Here is a 10,918-nt window from a genome sequence, read left to right on the forward strand (position 1 = left end):
CCCTTCTAGCTCTCTGACACCCCTCCTTTTTCACACACCTCTACCCTGGGTTTTGGATAAGTACAAATCATCATAATAAACAGACTAAAAATGTAAAGAACTCCTGTTATCCATCCTAGTGGCCCTCCAGCTTCCTTTCCAGAATAGGAGCTGGCTATCCGCATGTGGATCACAGGGGCAGGAACTCTGGCCTTCTACAGCATCTCTGACACAACGACCCTCCTGCACAGAGTCCAGACCACATTCACTCACACACTCTACCCTGGGTTTTGGATAAGTACCAAATCATCAGTGATGCTGTTATGACCCGCACTGTATACAGCAGGACATTACAGTAAATGTAAAGAACCCAGATGCAGATAGATGCTGTTATCACATCCACACACACCCCCATAAAGACATCCCATCTCATCAGCACACATATAAGCCACCACTCACATGTAAGGATCTGGCAGCTGCCTCTCAGCTGCCTGAGATTCTCTATTCTTGTGGAAAACAAAAGACCAAAACCACTCCCTCAAGTTATTGGGTGGCCTGACGCAGCTATACCCTCCTGAGAACCAAGAAATAAAAGTGCCCAACAACTTCTTTTTTTGTGATTTCCTTTCTATTTAGGATTAAAAAAACATCTTACAATTTTTTTTTTATTTTTAATTTTATAGCATGTCCCCTGTGGTGGACAAAAGGACCGTTTTACTATGAAAAGGTAGCCATGAAAATAGACAAAAATGGACAAATTATGCTTTTAGTGGTATTAAATTAAGGGTAAACTTAACCAAATATAAGGGAAAATGTTATTTATCCTTCTAGACTACTTTATTTGCCTTTTTTTGACAGTTGTATTTCTTTTTTCTGGATTGTTCATTTCATTTTCATGTTTTTCTTTCATCTGCGATAATTCATTTTTAGTCTTACTCTTCCTCGCTATCTTCTTGAGGCTGGAGTTCATAGTCCTCATCTCTGTTTCACTCCTCATCACCTGAGAGCTCCAAATCTGACCCCCATTCATCCCATACAAATGATATCCTAAATTTCCCAAAAAATCAAAATATTTTGGTCCTGGTGTCCATTATTATGGACATTCATAAAGTCACTATTATTTCAAAATGTAAATAACTTAGCTTCTTTCAAAATGAATCATATGATTCTTGACATTTTCATTAACAAGACCATGTATTGCCATCATAATGAATGCTTAATAAGAAGACACTATTTGACTTATTTCTCCTCCTTCCATAAAATGTGCTTGTTTTGATGTCAACCATTTTTGAGAACCAGGAAGAGGAGGTTCCCAGCAACCCAGCCAATCACATGATATATCATTAGAAAGCCCAGGATGTCCTCTTTAAAAGACCACAGGAATTGATAGAATAGCTCAAAGGGGTAAAGGGGTATGCTTCTAGAACTTATGTCCACTACAGAGGACATAGGTCTATGGATTGGTTCTCAGGAGGATATTCAAAATTATATTCAGAATTTTAGTCTGGAATCGGAGCATTGGGAAGTGATTATGGGGCGTATTTCAATGATACAGGTGGGGAAATGCCTCCGCACGCAATTGGATAGACCTAACCAATCAGACCAACGGAATAGCTTACCGTGAATCCTAGTGGCCAACACATCCTTCTTTTAAACAAATGCTGTTCTGTTCGTTTTTTAAAATGATTGGGCTGTTAATAGGCCAGGCTATCTGGCACAACAGCCACTATAGCGACATAAAGGTCTAGTGACAAGCTTTTTGCACTAAACAAAATCAACCGAAGCGAGCTCGTGAATGAATAAGCACTGTTGCTCATCTGTCCATCACTGTATTTGACAAACTTTTTAGAATAATTAAGAAATATGCGCCCCAAATGTACATTAGCCTTGTGATATTTGGGTTTTATGACTATTTATGTTAAAATCACATTTTAAATAAACTATACTAACTAAATGAAAAGCACACAGGATCACTACTTTAGAAGTTATTAGGCCTACTGCAATGTGCTTCTATCAGGACTTATAGTTGATAAATGATAAATAAGGGATAATGTATAGAACGCCCGTCATTATCGGAAAACCCTGACAAGGCAAACAGAAGGGACTTGTCCTGAAGGGACTCATTTTCCAATAATGACCGGCGTTCTATACATTATCCCGCTTATTACACGGCTACTTGCCAAAAACAAAAATAAACTCACTCCACACGATATGACTCTACATTTATTTCTTACCGTTTCATCGTGGCTTTTGCAGAAACAAATAGTTCGCAACACATGCTGAACTTGAATCAAACATTCTTTAGAACACAGCTGATCAACTGTCTTCTTTCACTTTTGAATGAAATTCCATTGCAAGAAGTGATCGGACTACTTACAGAGTGATATGAAAGACGTGAATTAGAAGCACAAAACCCATTTTCCTTTACAGCGGTCTGTTATACTTATCAACGGTCTGTTATCGAGCAATAGCAGACCACCGAACGTTGGGAAGGCCCATTCAAGTGAATGGAGCAGCATTATGAAGAGCCGTGTAATAATATTCAAGGTCTCAGTAGCATACAGACATTACACACAACATACATTTACAGTAAAAAAAAAAATAACAAATCCACTGAGCAATATCGACAGTAGAATATAAAAAATACTAAATCCACATGAATGTACTTAGGAATGTATACGCATGAGGCGCTTGCAGTAACAGTGCAGGGACTGACCCTGTGATTCAGTATGCATGGTAAGGTGCTGTATGAGAGTGTGTATCATGATGGTGGTGCAAATAAGTCCAACAGTGCAAAACACAATAAACACCACTTTGCGTGTAAGTCTGTAAAACGACACATCAGGGGATGTGGACGTGTTCATACTGTCTCTAAAGAATGTCGTCAAACATAACACTCAAGAACAATACGTCTGAACCCAGATCAGAATGTTGAAATCATCTGTGTTCTGTGGGAGAGCAAAGACTCACCCTGAGTGCTGCATGTGTGCAATGAAGCTGATGTGTGCGTCTAAACATATGTGATGATGGCAACAGGGGTAGGTGTCTAATCAATAATATGAAAATAAATTATTTTGCAGATTTATGTTGGTGGTTGATACATCCGTAATATGATGTAATTTATCTTGTATGTCAGGTTTCAAATCTACTTTAATACAATCTTTTTCGACAATAACATTCTAGCAAACATTGTATTTATTTATTTTATCTAGCAAGCATGTATATTTATGTATTAGGTCTTCTATGCATTCTTGATATTTTAGCCTAAACTGCATTGCTTTATTGCCCAGCCCCAGTACACACACACACACTGTACACATGTAATGGTGTTTATCACATCTCTGTACACATGTAGTGGTGTTTATTCACATCTCTGTACACATGTAGTGGTGTTATATCCATTCACAGCTCTGTACACATGTAGTGGTGTTATTATGACCGCCCGGCATGGCCTTGGCGGTCATATAGGTTTAGTCAGATTTTTTATTTTTTTTTTTTTTTTTCATGCCCAAATTTCCGTCAATGAGTCCCAGGACACTGAAAGACCGGGGTACCTGAAACTTGGTGGGCATGTAACCCCACATGGATAGCATGGAACCATCGTTTTTCGTTTTTGATCTGTAACCCCGGCTTGACTGGACCCCGAAAGGAGGGTAGGGCGAACACAGTTTTCTGTGAATATCTCGAAAACCGTGGGGTTTAGGAGGACCAATTTTTTTTTGCATGTTGATCTCAAGGGGCCATGTCAACCCATTCCATAACCACTCATTTCATGTATAAGCCACCTAGTTAAACACAAAAAAAGTAAAAATGAGGTGTTGTAATTGAAGGTATCTGTGACCTAACATAGTCAAAACGGCACGAAATTGGACGTGTATGATCATTATGACACCCTCTGTATGCACGCCAAGTTTTGTGGAATTCCGTTCATGGGGGCCACACAATAAATTAATTTATGTTACTATACACCAACTGGCCTGTAGGTGGCGGAGACAGTTTTCTGTGAATATCTCGAGAACCGTAGGGCCTAGGAGGTCCATCTTTTTATGTATGTTGGTCTTAAGGGGCATGTCAGCCCATTCCATTACCACTTATTTCATGTATAGTGCCACCTAGTTAAAATTAAAAAGCAAAAATTTGGTGTTTTCATCACAATATCTCTGGCTAACAAGGTCAAAACTGCACGAAATTAAAGTGTAGGATCATTATGACACCCTCGAATGCATGCCAAGTTTTGTGTACTTTCGTTCATGGGGGCCTTACAATAAAATAATTTATGTGTACATTTAGTGGCGTACACCAACAAGGATTCCCAGGACACTGAAAGACCGGGTACCTGAAAACTTGGTGGGCATGTACCCCCACATGGATAGCATGGAACTGTCATTTTTTTCGTTTTTTTGATCTGTAGCCCCCCGCTGGACTGGACCCCCGAAAGGAGGGTAGGGCAGACACAGTTCTCTGTGAATATCTTGAGAACTGTGGGGCCTAGGATGACCATTTTTTTTTCATGTATAAACACCTAGTTAAAACACAAAAAAGTAAAAATGAGGTGTTATGAATTGAAGGTATCTGTGACCTAACATAGTCAAAGTTCACGAAATTGGGCGGTATGATCATTATGACACCCTCTGTATGCACGCTGCTTTTGTGGAATTCCGTCATGGGGGCCACACAATAAATTAATTTATGTTACTATACACCAACTGGCCTGTGGTGGCGGAGACAGTTTTCTGTGAATATCCTCGAGAACCGTGGGGGCCTAGGAGGTCCATCTTTTTATGTATGTTGGTCTTAAGGGGGCATGTCAACCCATTCCATTACCACTTATTTCATGTATAGTGCCACCTAGTTAAAAAATTAAAAGCAAAATTTGGTGTTTTTCATCACAATATCTCTGGCTAACAAAAGGTCAAAACTGCACGAAATTAAAAGTGTAGGATCATTATGACACCCTCCGAATGGCATGCCAAGTTTTGTGTACTTTTCGTTCATGGGGGGCCTTACAATAAAATAATTTATGTGTACATTTAGTGGCGTACACAACAAGGATTCCCGGACACTGAAAGACCCGGGTACCACGAAACTTGGTGGGCATGTACCCCACATGGATAGCATGGAACTGTCATTTTTCGTTTTGATCTGTAGCCCCCGCTGGACTGGACCCCGAAAGGAGGTAGGGCGGGTGAACAGTTCTCTGAATATCTTGAGAACTGTAGGGCCTAGGATGACCATTTTTTTTCTATGTTTGCCTCCAGGGGTCATGTTAACCCATTTCATGTGCACACATGTGCACAAACAGATACACACGCACACACACATACATTCACAGTAATGTCACAGGCACACACACACACACACACACACACACACACACACACACACACACATAACATAAACATAACACAAACAATCAAGAATTTCTCAGAATTATAAACAGGCAAGATGGAGGTGGGGTTGTATAAAATTAATTTTACACTTGAAATCTATGAACTAATCATGTTTTGGTACTTGTTGTCTAGCAGATACCAGTGAGAATTGAGTGTGGATAATGCAATTTAGTGAGACAGTTCATATAGGCCTTTCAGCGTGATTTCTTTTTGTGGAAAAAATGTGCTGGACTGGGCGGCGGTCATATTTTGTACCGCTCTGCGGTACATCTAGTTATTCACATCTCTGTACACATGTAGTGGTGTTTATATCTCTGTACACATGTGGTCTTTCCTTTGCCTGTGCTTTTATGTGACACACTGTTACAGATGTAAAGAGCCAGCTGAGATTTATGGAGGACTTTCCTTGGCTGAATTTGAAGATATTAGTTTTTAAATAATCCTGTCATCTGTCTCTGATGACACACTGGAAGGCCTCTGTGACCAACCAGAGCCGGAGTAGACAGGGGTCTCCAACCTTTTTGGGAATGAGGGCTACCTGAAGACCCGAAATCATATGGAGGGCTACTCATTTAAAACAAACATACCCTCACCCCTTTTTTGCAAGGGTAGTCCTCCTAAATAATAGGCCTATGAGATTTGTACTTTTAAATGATCAATATTGTGTAGGCCTATGCAACACTACCAACATTTTTGTTCAGTTTGTTCATTTCAAAATTTGCATGGGGAATCTAATCTATTTGTTTTAACAAAAAAAAAAACAATCGTTTTGTGCAATTAATCATTTGGGTTACAATTTGTACCCAATTTATACCCACCCACCATTATGAATTCAGGGGTTGTTTAAGTTCTGATTTCAGTGGACAATTCGGTTTTAACATTTCAATAGTAATCGCCCACACCACCCTAACATATGAAAACTGCTTTTAAAGTTATTGCACACATGAACTCTCTCCATGATCTGACAAAAAGGTAATGCACAGTCCTGCTCAGTCATGCATGCCACAACATTTTCAGCTATTATCTGGCAGTAGCCCTCTGAGGAGAAAAAGGCCTGTGAGCTAAAGCAATTGTTTTTCAGTCCTTGAACAATCATGCAAGAACCGTATTTGACGAACATGGAATGGCCACAGAACTTTTGCAAAGATATGCTTCCATTGGTTACACCAGACGAGCTAGTTTTCCCCCCTTTACTGTCTATGCGTGCCAGCAGCGTGTACAGTATGCGCTCCGCTTCTGTTGTTGTTTAAAGACTGAATGGGAAACGGATTTGGAGCCAAAGGCTAACATTTAACGCAGCTACAATTTGTAAGGTATCACCAATATCAATTTAATGTTACAGATGTATGGCTACATACATTCTTCAAATGGTTCTGGTCTAGACTTAAATATCGATTGAAAACTTTACAATAGAGCGTGTTCCGCGGGCACCGTGTTGGAGACCACTGGAGTAGACCATCCAAAAGCAGATCCAAGCTGCACTCCATTTTAAACATGGAGGAGGAAGTCAACCGACTTCTGCCATCTTTTTTTCAAAACTGATGAATTACATGAACTACATCGGGGTCTCAAACACCCGGCCCGCGGGCCAAATCCGGCCCAATTCCGGCCCGCGACGTATGTCAAAATATTAACGTAATCCGGCCCTTGAGACTTTTTAATTGCGACAAACAACGATACTGATTAAAATAGACAATAGTTCCAAGTACGGTGACAAATCTCATTTGTACTCTGCTCCACTATGTGCTAGACATCCAGAGCTTCATTCAAACCCAAAATAATTCTGCGCCAAAGCCTTCAGGAAATACTTGTATTACACGCGAGAAACACAAAGGCGTGCATTTTGTAATGGCCAGGCGATGCAGGCCATAGTGTTGCATAAATAGAAGCAGAAGCAGAAATAGGCCTACACCAAATGTTGAAAAACGTTTACGTGTGATGAAGTCTTAGGTAGGCTATGTTATTCACCTATTCTAAATCTGAAGGAGAATATCCTTTTGGAGATTATGATCGATCGTCTATTGAATGGTGGTGCGTCTGCGTGTATCGACCTTGTCCACTAAGCATACCATGCTTATTTCGACCCTCTGCCCAACATAGCTTGGAGGTTGCAGTGGTAATCGTCGGATGATAGTGTCCGTAATGGGCGTGGTACGAACAGCAGGGCTAGTAGAAATAGAGGTCTAAACTACAAAGTCACCCGCAATATGATGCAAACTTCTGGGTACTCAGATTACCCATGATAGGAACTGATTTGACCAGAATACTTTTATTGTAGGCCTTGTGGTTTAGAAACCATATACATCTTAGGTGTTGGTATACATCTTAGGTGTTTTCCTGTTAATTTGTTATGTGGGTAATATGAAAAAAGGAAAGTAAACCTGCTCAAATATGTTCATCCAGTAGCCTATTTACTGAAAGGTGCATAATTTGAGGTGCTTGCCATCCAGTAGCAAATTAGATGGGTAAATTTACCCCCCTTCATAAACTTTTGCTTTACTCAAAGATTTTAACATTTACAGTAGGACTTTATCTCTGACCACCTTCAAACCATGGCCTTTTGAAATTTTGATATAAAATTCCAATGGTGTTGCTTTCTTAACCCTGACGCCTATAGTTTGCCAGGTTTAAAAAAGTTATGAGAGGAAAATATTTTTATTTGGTGTGAAACACACACATAACTGTTTTTATGCTTTTCATTTGTTTTATCATTTGTATTAATATTTATTTTATCATTATTTTATTTATAAGCTAAGGTTGCTAGCAGGTGTCTAAAACTAGATAAAAACACTTTCACTTTCTGTTTGCAGTTTTGTGTGGTATTTGAAAAAAAAAAAGAACATTGCATTTTCAGAAATAGCCGGCCCTCCAATCAGATGACGTTGGCAGAATTGGCCCCCAGCTCATTTGAGTTTGAGACTACTACATCATGGGTATAAAATGGATTTGTATCATGCCATATCCATTACATGAATTACATTATGAGTATGACATTTATTTGTGTGACACAATAACCGTTATATATATTACATCAAGAGTAAGGAATGGATATGTGTCCTACCAAAACTGTTACATAAATTATGTCCTTGGTTTGGAACGAATTTTCATGCTCATATTACAGGTAAGCACAGGATTTCTATGCAGACTCCTATCACAAGTAAGAGTAGGGTTTCTATGCCAACATACGAGTGACGAGTGGAAGTTTTGTAAATAGAAGAACAGCATGTGTCCATTCTTCTCTCACACGCACGCACGCACGCACGCACGCAACCGCAGCCCCTGACCTGCCTGATATCTTTACCACAGGCCCCCACAACAGGACGAGAAACCGGCCGCTGCTTCCCCCATTCAAACACAGTCGGACCGCAGCACCAGGGCTGAGGGGGGAGGAGGCCACTAGGCAAAGCAGCTAAACCAGCACTGAAACCCCAACACATCATTACGCTATCACATGGGCACACACACACACAGAAGCCCTGTGCCGCTTTGACACTTGCTGGTCTTGCATTACTGTATGTCATCACACATACAGACACACACACACATGGCTGACTGTGTGTCTGTCTGTGTGTGTGACAACACACTGTTGTCATAAACAATATTTTAACGTCTCACTGGAGTGCCGGTGTTTAGTTATCTTGTTTTATGTCCATGAACACGTTAACGCACCGATATCCAGAATTCAGTGGCCCACATCTGGCCCAGGACATGAGAGGATGAATTTCCTCAACAGGTTGCTTATATACGGGGGTCCGCCCCCTCTCACCAGCCTGCCAACCATCAGCGTGCCCGGGGATACACATTAGGGGCAGCCATGGCCTACTGGTTAGCGCTTCGGACTTGTTCGAACCCCGACCAGTAGGCACGGCTGAAGTGCCCTTGAGCAAGACACCTAACCTCTCACAGCTCACTGCGCCGGAATTAGTGTGTGCTTCACCTCACTGTATGGTCACTGTGTGCTGAGTGTGTTTCACTAATTCACGGATTTGGATAAATGCAGAGACCAAATTTCCCTCACGGGATCAAAAGAGTATTTATACTTATACTATATATAGCGCGGGCACTACTGTGATTGGCAGCTGGGCTCTACAATATGATATATTAACACACACAACCAGAGATAGGGCATTCAGTAAAGTATAAGTATGTAAGTATATATACTCTTTTGATCCCGTGAGGGAAATTTGGTCTCAATTTATCCCAATCCGTGAATTAGTGAAACACACACAGCACACAGTGTACACACAGGGAGGTGAAGCACACACTAATCCCGGCGCAGTGAGCTGCCTGCATCAACAGCGGCGCTCAGGCAGTGAGGGGTTAGGTGCCTTGCTCAAGGGCACTTCAGTCATGCCTACTGGTCGGGGTTCGAACCGGCAACCCTCCGGTTACAGGTCCAAAGTGCTTACCAGTAGGCCACGGCTGCCCCCTAGTAACAGCTGGCAGGAAATGATTAGCTAACTCATAAACATTTTGAGGGATCTTCAATGCAGGTGTCATGCCTGTATTGTGTGTGTGACATGGTTGTATTGTGTGATTTGTGTGTGATGTATTGTATGTGTGTATGACATGGTTGTATTGTGTGATGTGTGTTTGTGTGTGTGTATTATATGTGTGGGTATATCAGTGTGTGTGATATGGCTGTATTGTGTGATGGGTCTTTATTGTCTGTATTGCATGTGTGTATATATCAGCATGTGTGATGTGTGTTAACAGTGTGTGATCCCTCCGTGCTGAGAAGCAGCTGTGTTTGGCCGTGAGCATTAAACCCCCGACGGCACATGCAGTACAGACAGACAGGAAACACACACACACCTCAGATCCACCACATTTGACTTCACAAACACACACCATTACACCACTATGTGTGTGTGTGTGTGTGTGTATGTGAATGGGGAAGGACACAGCCAAAAGCCGTCAGGAAGCCAATTTGAATGTGAACTGTGGCTGGAGTGTGTTAGATAAGCAGTGGTAAGCCAAACTGCTAACCAGCCTCTTACACACACACACACACACACACACTCTCTCTCACCAGCGTATAAATCAGACTCAAGGGCAGAGCCATCCGAGTGGTCTGCTGCAGAGACAGTAGCTCACCCAGGCCAAGGAGCTCTGACTGGACAACCTGGACATCCTCAAGGCCATGAGGGTGAGGACACACACACACACACACATACATACATGCATACATACATGCACACACACACATATATGCTTACATACAACAAACAACAAAAGATGTCTGATGGAAAGATTTTGTGGTTAAGTTTTGATCACCTGCTGTCTCCTAACAGGGACTGGGTCAGGGTTGAATTTTAGATGAATTGTTTGAGCAAGATATTGCTACCTAAAAATAACATTAGTAGATAACATCAGTAGATATCAGGGTAAGATGATAAAAGAGGATTTTAAAACAAATATGAGAGCTATAACATGTTTATTTTTGTGTTTTAAGGCAGATTTCTCAGGAGAGAGAGCAGATTTGCAGAGCTGCCATTAGAGTTTGGGATCTGTTTGGTCGGCACTGACTTCACACACTGCCCTCTGTA

The 10,918-nt window shown here is 41.2% G+C and overlaps 1 protein-coding gene across 1 annotated transcript in view; it reads left to right on the forward strand.

Moving 5' to 3' along the window:
- LOC125294906 (tripartite motif-containing protein 16-like) overlaps positions 1 to 790 on the forward strand; it is a 30,915-nt gene extending 30,125 nt beyond the window's left edge. The window contains exon 8 of the mRNA XM_048243967.1: positions 182 to 790. Within this exon, the coding sequence (XP_048099924.1) occupies positions 182 to 306 (125 nt within the window). The 3' untranslated portion in view covers positions 307 to 790. The remainder of the gene's footprint in view (positions 1 to 181) is intronic.
- The last annotated feature ends 10,128 nt before the right edge of the window (positions 791 to 10,918 follow it).

Source organism: Alosa alosa, chromosome 5 (genome assembly GCF_017589495.1).
Source record: "Alosa alosa isolate M-15738 ecotype Scorff River chromosome 5, AALO_Geno_1.1, whole genome shotgun sequence".
Taxonomy (NCBI): Eukaryota; Metazoa; Chordata; class Actinopteri; order Clupeiformes; family Clupeidae; genus Alosa; species Alosa alosa.